We start from the raw sequence: 21,843 nt of genomic DNA on the forward strand, positions 1-21,843 counted from the left end.
GAGCTTTTGGTTTATTGTCTATTTCGTTACTACCTTGTTGAATGGTCTTGAATATTGTAGTTACTGTGTCATCTTTTCTTGATTCTTGTCTGAGTGGCTGGTGATGATGGAAGGTGGGGGGGATTGTTCATGTGGTAAGTTGCATGTTTTGTATTGGTGTTGGCGATACATTTAATAGTTGACAACTAATCGATTCATCTTTGCAGCTCTCCACCCGTGCGATACAGTTCTTGCTCTGACTGCAGTCTTCTCGGATGGAGACAGACAAGCTAAGTATGACAAACTGATGGCATGCCCCCCCCACCCCCTGGTGATGATAAATGCAGCTCAGAGCTCCTGCGGAGGCGACTTCATGACAACGGACAGTGTACAGGCTCTTTCAAGCACTGTCACAATAGCACTCTTCTCTGTAGTGATTTAGGACTCAATCTGTCTCAATATGTCACTCAATAGGACAGCAGATAGCACAAGTGGGTGCCCTGCTCTACCTTTAACTCAGTGTTCCTCAGACAGACCAACCCAGTCTCACGGCAGTTCGTGAAATGGTCACGTTATTTAATCTATTGATTCGTGTTCACGGGGACGTTTTTTTTCGTGGTGGCTAGCACAAAAATGTAAAGTAATGTATTTCAGTGGGAAGCTATATTTGGTGATCACAGGACGAAAACGGTAGGCAGTAGTATGAATAGCCGAAAATCCGCATAGGGAAGTTGGTCGGGGTGGTGGATGGGTCAAACAATACAGGACTTTCACCCCGGAGACCGGGGATTGCGTCCCGCGTGTGGCGTTTTGTTTCCCCGTTACAACCGTCCCGTTATTGTCGCGCGTCCCCCGCGGCCGTGTCCCAGCGTGTGAGGTGTCCTTTCCCCGTTGTTTTTTTTTTCCGAAACCCAACCTCTGAATAGATGGTTCAGAGGTTGGGATAGATGGAATAGTTATACTTTGTTCCCTGTAGTTGGTATCAAAGATGTGATTTTTGAACAATCCAGGAGAATAATTATTTCCTTTAGTTACACTTTACTTGAAGGTATCTACATAAGAGTGACATGACACTGTCATAAACACATATGACCCCTAACCCTAACAATAACTTGTCATGACAAAAACCGAATGACACTTAATGACAGAAGTGTTACGTCATAAACGTTTATGACTTGTTTATGTTTATGATACGTTCATGACAGTTTCATGTCACTCTTATGTAGATACCTTCAAGTAAAGTGTGATCTTTCCTTTACATAAATAAAGACATTTGCACCACGAGTTGCACCAGAACGCAGGAAATTATGGGGACCCACATAACCCTCCCCCCCCCGCCCCTAAATGTTGAAACAAAAGCTACACCCTTGCGGAGCCTAGTGTGTCCTCTATGGACTTGTCACTCAGCTGAGCCATCACAACTCTCTGGGTCAGGGCAGGTTAAGCAGCATCTGTCATCCAGAGATGAAGCATTGTATAAAGGGGGAGGGATGCGACACAGACCCCTTCGCCCCCCCCACCTCCCCTCTACCCTAACCCTCCTCTCCAGTTGGCTCCACACCTTTTCCACCTCTCCCAAAACAACAGGAAAACTCTGGAGAATCTCTGGAGCTTAACTTGACCCGAGCCCGGAGGATGAGGAAACACTCGTGACATCACTGCCAAACCGCCAGAAATAACTTTCCTCTCCAAGAAAACCCTGCAGCTCCTGAGCAAATCTGGACACACACATGCACACACGCCCACGCACGCACGCACACACACACACACACACGCACGCACGCACACACACACACACACACACACACACACACACACACACACACGGACACACAGTTTACTGTCACAGAGGAGAAGAAGAAACTAGAAAATATTCACCAGTGGTGAAATGTAACTAAGTACCCTTTAGTAAGTTAAGTTTCCTTAAGTACTGTACTTCAGTCCAAATGTTGAGGTACTTGTACTTTACTTGAGTCTTTTGAGCAGTGTGAACAACCAAGGGGACTTTTACGTCAATCTACATATCGACATTTGTCACAATTATGCGCCGGCGGGAGTCAGCCCTAGACACAGACAGTAACATTAGAAACCTGACTATATAGGCCTACACAATGGAGAAGAGTGATGGAGCAAGTCAATGGAGGGAGAGTGAGGTGTTAGACCTCATTAGCATATGCTCATTAAGGTTACAGCTGCCACTACACAAACATTTTGAAATAAAAGCCAAAATGCTTCCTTCCTCCATAACTATGGATCCTAACTTCAGTACAACAGCGTGCTGCGTCTGATGTCATTGGTATTGTTCTTTTGCGCATGCGGGTCAGTTCAAAACCGCAAACAGTTCACACTGGAATCTTTAGTCTGTTTAGGCCTTTATTGACAGGACAGCTGAAGAAATTAAAGGGGAAAGAGAGGGGGGGGACAACATGCAGCAAAGGGGCCGCAGGTCAGAGTCAAACCCAGGGCTGCTGGGTTGAGGAATAAACCTCTTTATATGGGCGCCCGCTCTACCAACTGAGCTATCTGGGCGCCCCACTGATATAGGCCATATTTTAAAGGGTAATGTGAACAGTAAAACAATCCTAATTAAGCATTAAGACTTGCGGTGTGAACGTAGTCTTAGGACGCTTTTAGGAAAATTGTTGCTTCTACTTAAGCGTTGAAATCAATAAGCTGCTCGTTCTGGCTATCGCAAAGTTTTTTATGGTACCGATCGCAACGTGACATCATGACTTCGCGTAAACATACACGCAACTTTCTAAAGCCAAGTGGCGTGTTATCTGTACGCATTTTGAACTACCCCCGTGTGTGTCTACGCCGTATACAGCGGACGGGTTGGGTTTAGGAAAAGAAGACACGGGACGGTTGGGTTTCAGGAAACGTGACACGCGGGACACGATCCCTGCTCTCCTGGGTGAAAGTCCTGTGTTGTTTCACCCATCCACCCCCCCTACGCAGATTTTCACCCTTTCATACTACTCGCTACGGCGTAAATTGACACGCAATCGCAAGGTAATGTAAGTATGGAGGCCAAACGGCGTTGATAAACACGCTAAAAAGCGAGTATGCGTCTTGATAACACGCCAAAATGGCATACGAATTGGCGTGTCATACATACGCCACTTATTGAGATCAGTCTGCTGATTGAGACTTTTCCTCGGCATCAGGCCTGGACGTCCTGTCGAGTCTTGAGCTTCCCTTTGAGATCCGTTCCTTCATCTGTTGCGTCGTCTATTTAAACGACAGGGGCTCGCTCGTGACATGTCCCTTCATCTTCCCCGCGAGGGAGACACATGGATGGATGGATGCATGCCGACTGCAGACTAACAGGAGGTGCGTGGGCGAAGCCTGCCCATTTCTGCTTTTAGAAACAGCATTATTTGCTTGTTCTGGAGGGCAGATATGACTGGTTTCCTTGCAGCAGCGGCAGGCACATGTGACCATTCCTCCACAAACAATAAAAGAGGCGGATATCTCAGGCAGCAGACTGGCGGCTCTTTCCTGCTCTTTAGCACGGATTCCGCTGTTATTGTGCGACTCTTCTGACCTGCGGGTCACTGGCAGTCTAGTCCAAGCTGGAGTCAACAGTAATGTTTCTGAGGGGATGTTTATCCTTTCTGATGTGCATTTTACAGTAGAGAACTATTTAGTCAAGGCTCAGCCCTCGTCTAAACTACTCCAAAGTAATTCAAGATGAAGCTCTAGCTACATGTGAACAAACATATTTGAAGTTGGTCCAGTATTGAGCAAGAACGTAATCGGCAGCCGTGAACCGGGCTGCAATGTAACCCTGTAGGACAAGTGTTGTCGGATTTCATCCACTAAAAGTTCTGTTTTTGCCGCTGACAGACTCAGATTATTATTCTAAAAGTATGACAACATTATGAAAGGATCCCTACAGAGATAGACCTTTTAGTTAAAGAGTAAAATCCTTTTTGTTTAACATGAAACAGCCCCGAAATCACCATCACCAAACTACACCAGACTCCATTTAAATTAACAGTACTTTAAGCGTGTATAGAGCCAGCATATCTCCACATGTAAATGGGTGAATTAAGGGTTTATTCCAACCTAGTCTATAAGCTAGTATGCACATCTATGGGCTTGCTATTGACAAAGGTTTTTATACAAGGGCCGAAACGGCACACTGTCAGATCTCGTCGCCCATTGGTTTAGCGGAATCACGCAAAAGGAAATGAGTTTTACCACATCCAATTAGGTTAAAAGGTGCTGTAGGTAGGATTGGGAAGATCCAGGACTTAGCCAAAAAATGTGAACATCAACAACTTCTCAGTCCCTCCCCTCTTTCTGCTAAAGCCCAAAACGGTCTCCTAAGCCCCTCCCCCCACAAGGGAGAATGAATGTGTGTGCATGAGCAGTGATTCACACGCAGTTAGACACCCCCCCCCCCTGGCCCTGATTGGTGCATCTGAACAGGGAGAGGTGGATTTTTGTAAATCTCTCTCCAGGCTGTAGGTGGAGCCAGAGGAGACCTGCTTCATGTAGTTCTACTGGAACATGGGGTCAGTCTCAATCTCCAACAACCACGTGTATACAATCAGACAACAGAAGCACAATCTAAAATGTTTTCCAGACAAAATTTATTTTGATACTTCGATACAATGTGATACAATGTGAAGACCTAAATGGCACACGACAAGAAATCTCAGAAAGAAAAGGCACAAAATATCATACATTCACTATCATGTCCCCTGAATTTCAAAATCTGATCAGAAACATTTAAAAGCGAGCAGTTCAGAAGTTAAACAGCTGTCGATATCATAAATTAGGAGAATACTGTACAGTTTGCAGTTTGAGATTACTTCCTCTCCCCCGTATCGTCGTCTTGACAGATTGGTTTAAGCGTTGATTTAGTTTGCTTCTCTATTCAAACAGACAGCAGGAATCATTAAGATAGACTTGGAACCATTGATTACACTGAAGACTGATTGCTCTTTGAGACATATGCAAAAAGAGACTAACTGTCTCATACACTTGGACAAAAAACTAAAACAGGCTACCGCTTCTCATCATGTTGACTTTGAATTTTCCCCACAGAAAAGGATCTGGTTTGGTGAAAGGAAGTCAATTGTTTGGGGCAACAACAAAAAAATAGAAAAAAAAAGAAGATGCTCGTGTCGTATTGTTCACCTGAGAAGATTTTGTTAAGAAGAAAAAAAAAAAAAGGTTGCCTCAGACAATTGCTTCCCACCTTTCCTATGTTACCAGCCTACACTTGTTGGGACTCATGTAAACACATCAGAAATCCATTCACACACTTTGGACAAGCCAATAACCCATCACTGAGGAAGCGATCACATTCCCTCGTACAGTTTACACACAATAAAAACATCAGGAATCGTCGAACCCAGATCATTTATTACATCGCTGTCTTGAAAGGAAACAATATGGAAAACAAGCCAAACCCCACATTCCTGTTGTACAATTTAAGACACTGACGCATAGGGATGCACCCAATCCAGGATGCGGCTGAATACTGGGCTTTTTGACGGGGTTGGGTTTCTGCCGAAGCTTTGAATTTTTTCCCAGCGAACCGAACCCTACGCTCGCTACGCTGGTCGCCGTGATGACGGCGCCGTTGATTACAGGAAGGTGTTTACGTAGGTGGAGCGTTCAATGCAGCAGGCTGAGAGGAAGTGGAAATGGAACTGGTGAGCAGAAAAAGGGTTGTTTGGCAGTACTTTCAGTCAAAAGAAGGCCATTCAAGTCCAGCTACATGTTCAATCTGCAATGCTGATTAGTCTGGTGGTGGCGAGGACCCTAAACAATACACAACATCACCGCTGTTACAACATCTGGTATGAAACATCTGGAAGAATACGAGCTGTGATGAAGGAATCTACAGACAGCAGCCAGAATGCAGCAACTTCAGGTACGGCAAAGGAAGGACAGTCACTGTTTACTTCATTAATGTGTTGACTGTGTTCATGGACTGAGGACGGGACGAGGACTCAGCAGAATCTCAACCAGGGGAGTTGGTATTCAGCCAAACCCCAAAAATCTGGATTGGGAGCATCCCTACTGACGCATCACAAAAAGAACAAGGATCAAATGAGGGAACCACTTGTACTACTACTATAAAATATGTATGTAACACTTGTGATGATCATGTTTCTGAACCTAAAGGGGAGAAAGTGCACTCAGTAATAAGGCATATCCATCCAAACGGCTGATCTGAGTAAGGCTGCAAAGATTGATTAGTTGTCAACTTAAATTAATCGCCGACTATTTTGATAATAGATCAATTGTTTTGAGTCATCAGAAAGTAATGTGTATGTGAATATTTTTGTGTTTCTTAAATCCCATTGGACAGTAAACTGACTGACTATCTTGTGTGCGAGTTGTTGGATAAGATATATTGGGGAGTCATCTTGGGCTTGGGAAAACAATGACTGACATTTTTTAACCATTTTAACAGGCCAAACGATCCCAATCGATTGGGAAAATAATCGACAGATTAATGAATGGTTAGTTGCAGCCCTAGATCTGAGGCGAAGATGTAAACCGGTGTACCGGTGCTACTTACACGTTTGCTTGATGATGGAGTTTTACACATCGACACTTGAGGAAACAAAAGGTAGTCACATGTAAGAAGAAAATAAAAGGGGTAATCACAGACGACTTGGCCCGTAAAGCTCCGTCTGCCATGATTTGGTCCTAACAAGTAGCAGGCTGATAGCTTGTGCTAACGTTTAGGTGTCAGGAAAACTGCCAGTCAGAAACAAGGGAGGTAGCTAGAGCAATAGCTGGCAGCAGAGGTACGATAGGTATAATAATAATAATAATAGGTCCGGAGATTAAGGCAAGCAGCGTGTGGTGCTGGTGTCGACTTGTGGTTATGAATCTGTAAACACACCTAGAATGAAGAGAAGAGGCCTTTTGGAAACCGCTTACCTCCGAGAACCAGAGGAGTGAGACGGGCCTCTGGGGTGAGCTTGGGTGAGCGCTGCGCTGCAGTTCAGCTTGTGACAGAGGCTGGAGGGGTGTAGCACCATCTGTGGCTGTTTTTCAGTGCAGTTTTTCTTTCCTCTGGGGACATCTGCTAGGGAGGTGAATGCTGCGTTGTAGATTATGTGTCAATGTCTTCAGAATAGGGAGTGGGAGAGTGTGTGTGTGTGTGAACAAAAAAAGAAAACCAGTGGGAGCTGTAAACACTTCCAAAGTAACATCTCTTAGCTGAACAAGCTCGCACAGATCTGCCCAGCTTGAGCTTTTAAGAGCTCAGTCACCACAAAGGCATCCACACCTGTGTGAGTGTGTGTATGTGCGAGAATGAATTCACGTTTATCCTCGACGTATACGCGTCATATGAATGTGTGTGTGTGTGTGTGTGTGTGTGTGTGTGTGTGTGTGTGTGGGGGGGGTTTCTATTAAAATCTGTGTGAGACGGAGAGTGAATACCTGCACGGGCATGATTGTCAGTGTTAAAAAGATGCAGTGCTTTGGGTGGAGGATTGGGGGGGGGGGGGGGGATTACAATGGGCCAAGGCGCCAAGGGTGTTAGTAATCTCTTAATGGAGGCTGTGGCAGGAAGCAACATGAGTATGACAAACAGACAGACTCATGCCGGGGAATGCAATCCACAGAGCAACAGTGTGTACGGTAAAGACCGAGGAGGAGACAAAGAGAAGTCAGACAGGGCATCATCTTCAGAGGAATGTAACGGGAAGAAAAAAAAAAAAAAGGAAAATCTAAATATGACAGGAGGAAACGTTTGGTCCAACACCTGCCTGCCACTGTGGAATCAGCCAATGAAAACTCTAGTGTAGGAGCTCCTCTTGGTATCTCTCCAGAAGCCTTGCTCATTGTGAAGAACATGATGCCGATAGCTGGCGTCGCTCTGCCCAGGAGATCAAAATAACCTTAAGAGTCTTATCAGCTGGGATCGGGTTGGTTTCTAGAAATCAATTCCTCGGTGTATTGAAACTCTATGATTGGGTGCGAGTCAGGGATCTGCTCTATTGATTGCAGGTAGCAGAGTTCCCCCCTCCCCCCCCGTGAATCAGTTCTGGTAAAAAAAAAAAAAAAAGAAGTGGCACCAAAGGAGCCCTCGTAGCAGTCTCCACCGCTGCGGTCATGGTGGGAGTTTAAAAAAAAAAAAAATCCTTTGTCTTTTTCATTCGTCTGCAGCGCTGGTTCCTCGTACTTCCCCCCGTCTGCGAAGCTGTGAGGAAAACGGAGGAAAACACCACGTCAGACTCAGGGAAGCTAAACATGCGGGACGCAGGTTTAGTGGCTGCTTGCATTTCAGTAGAACCCCTTTATGAATGGTTCAACAATAAGGGTTAAACGCCACTTTGGGCAAGTAAATCAAAACAACCCAGGTACCCGTTCGGGCGTCATCGTATCATAATCATTTGATTTGGATGTGCCATTGGCCAGTCCTTCCAGAAAGTGTTTTTGTGATTGTTGCGGGGCAAAACTCCTTGATTATGCGGCACGTTTTCTTAAAAAATGCGATGGAATATGCGGGATATTTATGCAGTTTTATGCGATGAAATTGCGGGAACTTGCAAAAACTGTGGTTTCATCGTGGCGTGGTCGCGGGGTTTGCAGCTTTTGGATGATGTTCACGTCGCGTAATTACGTCACGGTTTTTCTGGAGGGACTGATTGGCCAATCAAGAATTGTGTTAGCGCTTGATGCTTTTGACGTTTATTTTTTTAATTTATTTTTTTAGGGGTCCAAGCTCGAGGCTGTGGAACCCCTAGATTATTCTTCTTCTCTGTGTAAAACTCACGCTACAGCCCTAACCGTACATGGTGGGGGGAGGGGGAGCCATTTTCAGGACTGGTCCAGAACCCTGCAGGGACCTCAGGCGCAACAATTGACCTACTATCACCACTAGGTGGCGCTATAGCAGAAATGAATGGTTCAACAATAAGGGTCCGGGGCAAGTTAAACGCCACTTTGGGCAAGTACATAAAGCAACCCAGGTACCCGTTCGGGCATCATCGTATCATAATCATTTGATTTTGATGTACCGCTTTTGACGTTGAAGATCCCTGCTTTAGTCGATCAAATTGTATGCATTTTTTTTTCATGCTGAATGAGTTGTTTCCAAGGTATTTCTGAACACATTTCTGGTAAACACAAGATTTAAAGTGGTGCTTTTGCGTGATTCTTTGTGGAGAAACTTTGGGTTTTACAGATCTGTTGATTAAATCAACTAATCCATTAGTCGACAAAATCGTACGAGTGTATCTTAAACCATGGACAAATACGACTTATTGTCCTTTTGCAAACTGAAATCTTTCGCCTTTCCTTACAAATCTGCTACGACCGTCCTGATCCGGCCCCTTGTTTGTCTTCTAGGTAGATAAAAGCGTTGCTTTCAAATTCTCCCACCTTGAGGCCGGTGGCTTCAGAAAGTCAATTAATGGTGGAATCTGATAGCCCAACACCTCAAATGGAACAGTTCAAACCAACAGGGGCTCTAAACAGAGGAATAGACAGATCTGATGAAATGGCACGAGGATTCACCCTCCGACTTCACCCATGCTTTTCCCCCCATCCTCCCCCCCCCCCCCCCGTCCCGTTTTTCTCAATCACAGCACACACTCTCCTTCTCAACTGCAGAATTCCATTTGTATGTTAATGAGGAAAAAAGGAGCCATCTTGGAGCCTCCTCCCCTTTCGTGCCCTTTCCTTCTCTCATGCCGCCCCCTTCTACACCAACTGGCACCAGACCAGTATACACAGAAAAAAAGGCAGACTGTTGGCACATCGTCTCCGTAACGTGGAGTTTCTTATTCACCCGTTGCAGTCTTGTCAAGAAGCTGATTGGCAGTGTCTGTATGAAGGCACTGTGTCCTCCCATACAGTCCCAACCGTGATTTATGTATGGTGGAGCGAATGAGAGAGTGACAGCAATGAGCTTCGGAGAGAGTAGCGACTCTAAAGTGATAGTGAGAGAAACAAAGTGTCTCCAGTGAGCTTTCTGACCACGGTGGGAAATCTGGAGCAGGAGAAGTTAACCCTCTCCTTGATGTCATGTTGTTTATGGAGAAGGAGAACCAGGAAATGAGTAGAAGGAAATGCAACGCTACCAAGCCACGGCCGAGCGGACCAATCACAGTTGTTGTGGTCTGCATCCCATCAACGTGTAGTTAAATTTTTTGAGAGGTGCACGTCAGGCTACGGCGAAGGGTCCGTGCCTCGGCGTAGCTTTAACGCAGAAGCGCAAATAACAAAGGCTGCATTCACATTAGTCTCGCATTGCCAGACCTTCCTCCACAGCGCTGCGGAGGAGGGTCTGGCTAGTCCACACAGCATTCTGGAATGGGAGAAAAACGTGCTCTGGTTTATTGGCATTTCTTTAAACCAATCACAATCGTCTTGGGCGGCGCTAAGCACTGGACACAGCCACGGTGCGGCTGCAACATCGGGAAGGAACTTGTTTTGGTGGAACATGTGTACGTTCAAAAGTTGTTTAAGTCGTGCAACAGAAAACTCAGATTGGACAGATAGTCTAGCTAGCTGTCTGGATTTACCCTGCAGAGATCTGAGGAGCAGTTAACCACAGTCCTCACAAATCTACCAGAGGTTAGAACACAAAGAAAGAAGAAGGGGACGGACATCCGGCCGAAATGAAAGACACCTTGCGGAATTCCCGGCGGCACCTGAGCAATCCCAGCGCGATCACGGAAGGCTTGCATCATGTGGACGCGCCGACAGTGTTGTTGTCATTACTACGCACTATAGCTTTAAAGAACACAACATAAAACCAATAAGCCATTTAAGTGACACTCCCACCGCCGCACAACCCTGAATCGCTTGTTCTGGTCTGAATGGGCCCTAACCCTTGAGCCCAGAGGTTCAGACCTCGTCGGTCTCCCCACCACAGCTCTTTTTGATGGCACCCGCCTGTTTACTTACTCCAAAGGAAAATGAGAAACACATGCTGAATTGGGCGAGATGTGAAAAGGGGAGGGGAGGGCTAAACACAGAATGCAGTATGTTGGTTGTAAGCCAGGAATGTTTGAGTCTGGCCCACTTTGGCCGGTCCAGCTCGGATTCCTCCATTGTTCTCCTTGTACGGCCAAAAGCTCCCAGACTGATATTTAGAGTAGTTCCAAGAGCAAACAAGTGGTAAGGTTTTACAGAGAATGTGATTCACAGAAACGAAAGCCTGCGATTTAAAAAAAGAAAAGAAAAAGAAGACCGTTACTCTTCTCTTCTGCCTTGTACTCCTCTGTGGGGAAGCTCTAGTTTGCAGGTACCGGTCCGGTCGTGAGCAGGCCTTCTGTGTATGTTTTTAACTTCCGGCCTCTAAGGGCATTTTCTCGATTTTTACGTATCTTTTTTGAAATTTACATTTTAAGGGGTATTTGCATACAACAGATCCCGATGCATTTGATATCAAAATGTTCAGAACAAACTCCGCTTTTCTGGACCCAATTGGCCCTAGAGCAATGTGTAAAGAGATAATTTGGCCCTAAAGCTGAAAGAACTTGAAGTGTGCTTTTGAAAATTATTCAAATCTCTTGTAAAAACAAACCTTTACTCCTGTGGAGGAATTGTTTCGTTGCTTGAAATGAGTTTACCAAAGTCTTAGATTCAGAAAACGGACACGCAAGTCCACCACTTATACACAGATAGGCAGATGAGTGTGACGAGTGTAACAAGCTATCTTCCCCGTCTCCTAATTCGCCGTGTGAGTGACGTATGATCTCGCGATAAAAAGGACTCAAAAGCAGAGATTCTGCTGATCTCCGATAATATCTATACCACATTTCTGCGCTGTTGTACAGCTGTTGTAACAGCTAGTCTACGCTAGCTGTTAGCCAATCAGAGTCAAGCAGCTTAGCTCGTTGAATATTAATGAGAACTGGCACAAATCGAGCTGAGTCTTCCTGCAGGCTTTCTATACCACGCTAGAATGGCTTGAAACAAGGTAACCAAGGCATTTTTTCCACAAAAAAATGTTACAGAGTCCATAGTAGAACTTCAGATATTACCACAGAGTCATGAAATACGTGTGGCAGGGCACCTTTTAAATTTCTATGGACGCACCATGCTTTCATCGACCTCAGAAGGTTAAAGAAATAGCATGTGTGATTCTGAGAAAAGTGTTCCCAGATGTCAACGCTCTTGCATACACAAGTGTGTACACATACGCAACAGGCACTCATAAAAACAGTGGTAGGAGATTTTCACAGGGTCGGCGACCGAGCACATACGTCATGGTTCTCTGAGATCTGGTGTTATTGACTGACTAATTCAGAGTGAGCTATGGAGTTGAAAGTGAAAGCATAAACACACACGTGCACGTATAGACATAGTGGACTAAAAGCCCTCTCACATCACCGAAGAGTAGAGTGGAAGCAGCATAAGGCCATGTTCACACTTGGCCTCATTTTTTGACAAGAAAAAGTTGACTAGGGCGCTTTTGTAGTAAAAAAAAAAAAAAAAGAAGAAGAAGCTGGCAGCGTTTCAGTTCTAAAAAGCAGCTGAGAGCATCTTTTGTTGCTATAACAACAGCTACTGCTACAGTATCCTAGAGTGCTATGTGGTGCGGTGCTAACGTTAGATAAAACAAAGTGGTGGCGCGAGCAGAGAAAGAAAAGAGAGAGAGAGCGGTGCTAACGTTAGATAAAACAAAGCGAGTTCCCTGTACAGGGAGCACCCGGTCATATCATATAACTCCCTGCGCTCAGACTCCATTTTTTCTTGTTGCTATGGAAACGACAGGTCTCGCTACTCCGCTTGTCATTGATCGGCTGTCTAAAAAGTGCTTGACGTAGGGCGTTTTTTTTTTTTTCTTCCAGAAAATGTAAACTTTATTTATTAACTTCCAAAAGGCGCTCTGAGCTGCAAAAGCAAAGTCTGTGGCAGCGTTTAAAAAAAACAACATGGTTCACTCCATAGTTTTATAATGTAGAACAGTCGAGGGAAGTTTAAAAAAAACCCCACCAAAGTCTGAACATAGCCTAAGTACGCAGCACCACAGAAACCCCAACAGGGAGCAGAGAAAGCATCTAAAAGACTGGCATCTACCAGCGAGAACTTACACACTCAGACCTACACAGCTGGCCTGGCTACTCATCTGCAGCCTTTGTGCCTCGCACAGAGCCCTTCTCACACATCTACGTAGACAAAATAACATACAGTGAATCACAGAGATGGGGATTAGGGCGCCTGTGGGAGGTTGCTAGGACTAGGTAACCATGGAAAGGTTTGTTTCTTTCAGTTGTTAAAGTGCCCATATTATGAAAAAAAACACATTTTCTGGGATTTGGGGTGTTCTTTTGTGTCTCTGGTGCTTCCACACGCATACAAACTTTGAAAAAAAAAAACATCCATGCTGTTCTGAGTGAGATACGGTTTCTGAATGTGTCCTGCCTTCAGTCTCCGGGTGAGCTGTTCAAAATCGGCATGGCTTGTGATGTCACAAGCCGAAACGAGCTGGCTAACCACAACTGTTAGCTCGTAGCATTGGCGTTAGCATGCTAACGCTAATGCTAACGCTAGCATGCTACCTCATTCTCAATAGCAAAGCACTGCTACAACACACACAAGTTCACCATAATATACAAAAGAACTACTTCCATGTGCGCCCTCATTTAGAAGAAGTCTCCCAGCTAATCCTGCCTTGTAACTGACTGAAGTTGGAGAAACAGCCTTTCTTTTACTGTCTATGGAGCTAGCTAGCTGACAGGATCTACATCTGAGCTACTGAGCATGTGCAAGTGCAATCAAAGATAGTACAGAAGAAGAAGAAGAAGAAAAGAGGTCTCACTCTGTAGCTAAAACAGAGACCAGCTGAAAAGAGGATCTGCAGCAGTGAGAGAGAGCTGTGCAGTACAAGTGTTTTTTGAAAATTAAACCATGTAAACCTATTCTGGTACAACCTCAAAATACAATTATGAACCTGAAAATGAGCATAATATGGGCGCTTTAATTACGCTTCCCAAGATGTATTCTGAAATACAAAACGGGGCCAAGGAAGGTATATTTGTACTGCAAAATGGCAACAGTGACGTTACTCTTTGGGAAGCCAATGATAGAGTGGTGTTTATCAGAAAATCGAGAAAATAATATCCTTCTCTTGCACTTACATATTCTGAGTAAAGCTGCAAAGACCAATCGATTGGTTGTCAACATAGACTGTATAATATTAATGGACAAAGCATCTGGTTCGGTGAAGTGCCGCAAATGCAGAAGTGCCTTAAACCTGCATTCTATCTGAATTCCAGCAGGGGGAGACTCCTTAAACCTGCATTCTATCTGAATTCCAGCAGGGGGCGACATGTGCGGTTGCAAAAGGAGGTCGGTTTCTCTAGAAGTCTATGAGAAAGTGACCCACTTCTCACTTGATTTATTACCTCAGTAAACATTTTCATAATGAGTTTATGGTCTCAATAGCTAGTTTTAAAGGGGTGATTGAATGATGATATAGGGTATTTTACACTGTTCCTTAAGGGCTCCTAATAGGGTATGTAACATTGGTTGGGCTGAAAATTGCCCGAATGCTATTTTATTAGGCCCTTAACTACCCCGTGAATAGGTGCTTTCCGACCGGATAGTACTTGTACTTTTTAGAGGAAAAGTACACTTCTAAGCAGTTCTAAGAACTACTCTTCCACAAATCTTTTTTTCCGTTTGCATTCCCACTGGCCAAGTGGCCATAGGGACTGGTAGGAGGGGTAAAGGAGTGACGCAAGCACGGCAACGGTCTTTATAGCATCGTCACTAGACCTTAGCGCCACATACAACAACAAAGCAGCATTCCGTCCATTCTCGTAGTAATTCACGTAATGTTTTGCTCAACACAGACGGGGCTTTATTATACTCGGAAAAGACCCCGCCTCTGCCTGCTGCGCTGTGGACGTGTGTGTGTGTGTGTGTGTGTGTGTGTCTGTGTGTGACTGTGTGTGAGTGTGTGTGTGTGTGTGTGTGAGAGAGACGGCCGGCGAGCTACAGGACACGCTTGTGGAGTTTAACTCCTAAAAGACAGTTAACCACAGGTTCCCGTTAATCTTATGATGGACATGTGTTGTGATATTTAAACAAACGAACCGTCAACGGCGAAATAAAAGCCTCTTATTAACGAGAGCGGTCTGAGAGACCTCCAGCTCACAGCGGGGTCTCTGAGCATCATGACTGGCCCAGCGACGGGCTAGCGGCCGGGGCAGACGCCTGCTGGCTGTCGCCTCACTTCATGGAGCTTCTCAACTCCGAAAACTTTGAAGCAAATTGTCAATTTGGCATCAATTTTCACAAGACTGCCTATATTAGAAATCTAAACAGTTAATTTCTCGCCTAAAACGTTGTCAGAAGTGAATTTAGTGATGAATAAGAAAAATAAAAATTGTTAAAAATGTCCCGTTGTTGGTTGTTGCTCTGCAAGTTCCGAGTTGGCAGTGGGCGGGACTTATAAGTTCGACCAATCAAGTACACCTAGGAAAAGAGAAAAGACCCTGCTCTGGAGTAGGAGCTAAAACAGCACGCTACAGCGGCCAGAGGAGCTTAAAAATCCCCAAGTCTTTCCTGTCAGAACACGACGAAAAAAAGTGTTCTAGGAACGTTTAGTTCTAAGAACTGCAGAAACCCCTCCGGTCGGAAAGCCCCTAATATGGCTCTATTTGGAACAAGAGCTTTTCTTCCAAATATGGTCTGCTCATGAATATTTAGATGAGCTGCGCGCTGATTGGTTTGAGTGAACCACATAGAAACACATTGGAGACGAGACAGCAGGTCTCATATTTCAGACACTGCTAAGTTATACATTGTTTGTCGGGCTATTTCGTTATTAAATTCACTTATGGCTAATTGCAAATTTGGTAAGACGTGTCGGACTTTAGCTAGGAGCTCCACACAGTCTGACGAGAAAGCGGCAACCTCCATACCCAGTGAAAGTCACCGTTTCCCTCTATACTGGACTACTGGAATACTCAGGGCTCCGTGGAGCTCCACGGAGCTGGCTGGCTGCCAGCTGCCGGCATAACTAGTGTAGCTATATTTACAGTTTGAATTTCGTCACGCCACTTATATAACATCTACCCCAAGGTCTTATAAAGCTAACAATGGTGTCCGATTTCAATTTAATGCATTTTTGTGAATTTCAGAGGAATTCTAAGAGGAGGCTAGCTAACTCTCATTGATAGAGCTCCATCCAGCCGCAGGCTCTATCAATGAGACTTGCGGACAAGAGGCGTTTATTTCCCACGATCGTTTGTTTAAACAACTCAACACATTATAATTACGCACATTATAAGATTAACTGGAACCTGTGGTAAGAGATTACTGGCGTAACAAGCTCGCTGACCGCGCTCTCACTCACACACACACACCCCGGCCATTTAGCAGGAAGAGGGGAGCTGCAGGCCCTGGAGCTCTGTCAGGGCAACGGCGTTTGGTAGTCCATTAACCCAGAAACGCTGACTTTGCGCGGGTATGGAGTGCCGTGGGCTGCCAGCCGTGACGGAGCTCCATCTACCTCCCAGCAGGCCGGGGTCTGTGAAGGAAGGCAGGCCGGGCGGCGAGGCAGCAACACAGGCAGCACCGGCCGCTGAACTCCGACACAGTCGGACAAAATTTGCAATTAGCCATCAATTTTCGTAAAACGGCCCATATTTGACCTCTACATAGTTGATTTCTCGCATTAAAAAAAAGTCTCAGAAGTGAATTTAGTGGTAAAATAGCAGATGAACAATGTATACAATTTCTGAGATCTGCGCGACCTATTCAGAAGACTAAGCTGACCTCAGATCAGTGGTGTAGCCTGTGTAAATGTTTGGGCGTGATAAAGGTAGAGACTAGAGCCAAATGAGGGGGAGCTCGTTGAGATTCGCCCGTTTTCACAGGCAGTTTCAAATAATGAGATTTGCAGAGGAAAGAGGTGTCAATGGGATTTTGAGGTTCTATGTATGTCCTAGTTACCCACTAAACTGTCATTATTCAGCTATGACAAGGTAAAATCGGAGATAAAGCAGGGGGTGTTTTAGGGCGTGGCTATGACGTGATTGCCAGTGAAAGTGTGTAACCTAACATGGCCCCTCCCTCTCTTCTAAAATCGTCACATCCTCAACCAGGACGGCTGCGCCCGTAACGGCAAACTGGACGACTCATAGCAGATCTCCACAAACCAACGGGTGACGTCACACATGCTCTGTCCATTAATATTTACAGTCTATGGTTGTCAAGTATTTTACTATTTTGATAATCGATTAATCAGTTGAAGTAATTCTTTATGAAAATAATAAAACTTATTGGATGTCAGCGTGTTAAATGTGAATATGTTCTAGTGTCTTCTCTCCTCTGGGACAGTAAACTGAAGATCTTTGAGTTGTGGACACAACGAGACATCCGAGGACGTCGTTTTGGGCTTTTTGGGAAACACTGATCCACATTTTTCACCATTTTCTGACATTTTAGAGACCAAACAACTCATCCATTCATCCAGAAAATAATCAACAGATTAATTGACAATGAAAATAATCGTTAGTGAGCACTCAATATTTCATTAAGCCACGTAATGTTTTCCAGCAGGCTTCCTGTTTCATCACACTAGCATTGTCTATTCAACGTATCTAATGTCTAATGATTGGAATATTACAGCTCCAGCAGGATGAAAACTGGATGGGTGCTGGTTCATTTCAAGCTTAGCAAGTTATTAGAATAGCAGCGGCAGAGACTGTACACTCTTCGGCTGGATACCGAAGTCAATACTTTTTAAGGAACCGACCGACTTGCCTCTAAAGTGTTGAGTATCGAAAAATGCCTCGTCATTTAATACCAAATTTCAATACCTGAGTCAGTGTACTACCAAGTATGACTACTACCGAGATCTAATAATGTCTGTGATTGGCTGTCTAACGTTACGCGTCGTAGAGACACGCAGGAAAAACTCCACGTCACACAGAGACGGACTCACGTAGTAGGAGCTGGAAAAGAAATGAAATTCGTGCTGTAATGTGTAATGTTGTAATTTCTTTTTGTTTTATGAAATTGGTATCGGCAATCGTTTAGGAACCGGTATCGAAGTCACGGTGTTGGTATCGGTACCAAATATTTTTGAACGATACGGACCATGTATCTATGTACATCAGATGCCCAAGGTTTACTTTTATATTGCACAGTTTCAATATCTTTAGTATTCTATACTATTTGGCTTTGCCTTACATTTGCACTATTATATTAATATATACGCTATTACTGTATTGTACACATTACTTATCTTTTATATTATACTTGTTGTACGTGTCCTGATGCCTGGCACATATTGCAGAATTGACAATAAAGTGGACATGACTTGGATTCTGCCCTCACCTCGTCCAGCTCCCTCTGTGTCTCTGCCTCCATGCGTCGGATGTCATCCATGCTCAGCTCCACCCACCTATCAATCCAGCAGAAGAGCTGGCGGTGGAAGTTATTGAAGATCCTCTTCTCTTGCTGAGGGAGACAGTGGGAGGCTCGGTTAGGGTTGGGTGACACGTTTCAAATGTATATTATAATATCGTAAAAGATGTACCGTGCTATATTCACAATATGAAAAAATGTACGCAACTTATTGGGAGGGGAAGAAAGCCCCGACTAGGAATTGGTGTGCACTAGTGCAGTGCCCATGCAAAATCTGTTTTTGTGTGTGTTTTTTTTTAGTGCTGGAGTAGGTAGCTACTGATTTAGGAGGGGGGAGGGTAATTAGAGTGCCAAGAAGCTATTTATGGTTCTTTCAAATCAGATTTCTCATTTCTTATCCAAACAACGTCAAACTTGGCACTGCACACACTCCTAGCAAGAAACCGGTCAAGTTGGAACGGTTCGAGAAATATGCTAATAACAAACTGACATATAGAAGTTCCTGTAGCCTAATAGATAGCCTGTTGAATAACGTGATGATACGGAAGACAAACCATTTTTTTGGAATGATGCATCATCATGTGATATTTGCAACGATGTGACTCATGTGTGTCTGGTAACCTGCCTATAAGTGGCATCACGCTCTGTCTGTAGCTGGTTGTCTGTAGCTGGTTGTGCTTTGCATGTGTGGGATTCTGAAACGCCCTTAAATTTGGGAATTGTCGTCTGTTTATTCAAAGTCAAAGACAGTCCAAAGTAGTGCTACTTTGCACATTTTTGTGGGTCTGAGGTGCATTTCACATTTTAGCTGCCAAAGCTCTGCTGCTCTCTTCGACCCTCTCTGTCTCTGGTCCTGCGCTGTGCTCAGTCAGTGTGCAGTGTGAGAGGGGGGGGTGGCCAGCGGCTAGAGCGGCAAACGCCAATGTGTGCTTCTTTACCGATATATATTTAACGATATCTTTTGCATTTCTAATCCAAACAACGTCACTTACTCGTGCCCGCAGCAAGACACCTGTCAAGTTTGAAATCCATCGGACTAACGGTTCGAGAGATATGCGCATAACAGACACACCGACAGACGTTCCTGTAATTTATAGACAGATGGAGAGGCTAACTTTTTCTGTAAAATTGAATCAGAAAAATGTAAGGGATTGTGGTCAAAAAGGGTCAGGTGCATTAGCCCATGGAGACCAGAGCTGCTTTAATCACCTTGCTAAATTGCCATTTAACTGAACTACTGAGGAGACCGTGTCGTGTGGTAGATTCTCATGAATAAATGAGTATGCGACACCTTTTGTTCAGATGTTTATAGTTGATTTAGGTGAAATGAAAAAAGGGGAACGACAGATGCAAGGAAAGTTTCTTTGAGTCACGGCTTGATGCAATTGTCAAAGTGATACTGTATTATTATGTACTTTGAAGAATTGTTATGGACTAATGTTGACCTTACACCAAACAACTTTTCAAGCGATTCCACTGTCTCAGACTACTTTCCTATATCGTAATGAAATCCTGAGGGTCTTGCTAGAGTCGGGGCGCTCCCGTCGTCTCCATCGTTTGGTGTGAGGTCATAAAACTCAGACCCAGTCAGTCAGTCTTTTTCCCGTCTGGACGTTGCGACAAAATCAAATGTGTTTGATATTATCCTAAGTTTTAAGTCTTGGTAGTGAAGTTAAATCATGTGAAGTATAATAACAATAAAAGTGACTAATCAGACAGTCAAGGAGACAAAGGATTTCTTCTGCCAACTGGAACTCTCAGAGCCTGAATGCAGCGCCGAGGTAACCGACTGTGTGAAGGTGTGACTCTAACCTCATGGATGAAGCTCTCCACTTTGGTCTGCAGGCCCCACCACTTGAACTTGACTGTGACCAGTTTGTAGGCACACATCCGCGGGCAGTCAGTGTTACTAACCAGCTCTTTCTGTTTCGGAGGAGAACATGCAAAAAGAACGATAGACTCACGAACCATCACTTTTTAAAAAGCGCAGTATCAGAATAAATAACACAGTCAAAACTTGACAGAAACTTTCCAACAAGAGAACAACCGTGAAAACAGCAGAAGAATTATTTTAGACTCATCTTGGCTGCATTCAAAGCTAAAGAAAAAAAAATCATTAATACATAATGCTTTGGGTATGGAGCTTGCTGAAATAATTATCAATATGAAGACGTGCTGTGCAGAGATAAAAGTGCCCTAATCTACAACACACTTTCTAAATCCACCCGCTGCTTGCACTCTGTCTCCCTCTGAAGAAGAGACTCGGGGGAAGAGGGGGGGGTTTGGGGCAGAGCAAAGTGGATAAACTCCAGATGAAGGGACCATTTCTCTGCCTCCGCCCTGACAGCGACACCGTTCCCGACAGGCATGCCTTTGTGGCCACGGAAGGCAGATAAAACGGCGCTCGCGCAGCGATAAGGGCGTCGCGGTGCAAAGCTGGTTACATTATTAACACCCAGGACCTCCTCGCCCCCAGAACACACACACACACTCTCCCTTTCGAGAACACCTGTTTAATTAATCACTTCATTCTGGCTCGGCACTGCGAGAGAAAATGCCACAGACCCGCCTCGATCACCCTCATCCCACTGCCGTTTGATGCGACGATCACGGAAGGGGAGCGGCAGGGGGGAAATGAGAAACATTTCTAAATTTGCAGTGGGTTTAGAAAAGTTGTCGTCGCTAAAAGGAGAACTTCACATGAAACGGATTCTACATCAAAACACTTACGGTGACATTTCTTCTCTCCCTCTCTGTGCCCCACTCAAAGGAGCAGAAGTTTTCAGAAAACACAAAGGGTACCGATATGCAAGCATGTGTGCATGCGGAGATAGACAAGAGTTGTATTGCTCGGAGAAGCTGGCAGAAATTGTGCCTCTGTTGTCACATAACTACTTTTTTTCTTTTTTTTCACCTTTTCAAAAACAGCCTTTTTCCATGTCCACAGCGGACGGGAAAGTGATCTAATTAAAAACACAGAATAAAAAGTTGTGCTTCTTTATTCATACTTTTTAAAAGCTGTTTGGCGGCCTTTGTTCTGTGGAATTTCTTGAAGCGGAGGAAAGTTTCCCATGGTGAACTGCAGAGTACAAATTCTCAGTGCTCTAACGGTGAGCAGGACCCGCTTGCGAGGCTGCGCGGTACAGCGGGGTTTAGAGGGGGGGGAGAGCAACCAAATTCCTGACAAAGTTTCTCTGCTTGGATGAGCCACGTCTTGTTGACTTACTACTCTATATCAAAAGCACATCAGTCTTTATACAGAGCGGCTGCTTGTCAAATCTGGAATCAACGTCTGTACACGGTCTCTTCATCTTCTGTCACACACAAAGTCTGGCAGACGGAGCTCAGAGCAGAACCTTTATCTGACCTGGTGACTGGAAATTTCTATTACATCCAATTAGGGCTGGGAAAGAGGTGATTTGTCTTCATCAAACTGCAGCCTTACACTTCTGCCTTCCTCCAGCTGTGTACTCTCGGATTATTACAGGCGATGGTGCTGCTGTGGAAAAGGACTAAAAACACAAAACATCTGATTGTGTT

The 21,843-nt window shown here is 44.7% G+C and overlaps 1 protein-coding gene across 1 annotated transcript in view; it reads right to left on the bottom strand.

The window, feature by feature from the left end:
• Window positions 1–4,563: 4,563 nt before the first annotated feature.
• LOC144518758 (phosphatidylinositol transfer protein beta isoform-like) overlaps window positions 4,564–21,843 on the bottom strand; it is a 35,447-nt gene continuing 18,167 nt past the window's right edge. The window contains exons 9-11 of the mRNA XM_078251663.1: window positions 20,116–20,226; window positions 18,274–18,396; window positions 4,564–8,164 (exon numbers count right to left, since the gene is read on the bottom strand). Coding sequence (XP_078107789.1) covers window positions 8,117–8,164; window positions 18,274–18,396; window positions 20,116–20,226 — 282 coding nt within the window. The 3' untranslated portion in view covers window positions 4,564–8,116. The remainder of the gene's footprint in view (window positions 8,165–18,273; window positions 18,397–20,115; window positions 20,227–21,843) is intronic.

This window comes from Sander vitreus, chromosome 5 (genome assembly GCF_031162955.1).
Source record: "Sander vitreus isolate 19-12246 chromosome 5, sanVit1, whole genome shotgun sequence".
NCBI lineage: Eukaryota > Metazoa > Chordata > Actinopteri > Perciformes > Percidae > Sander > Sander vitreus.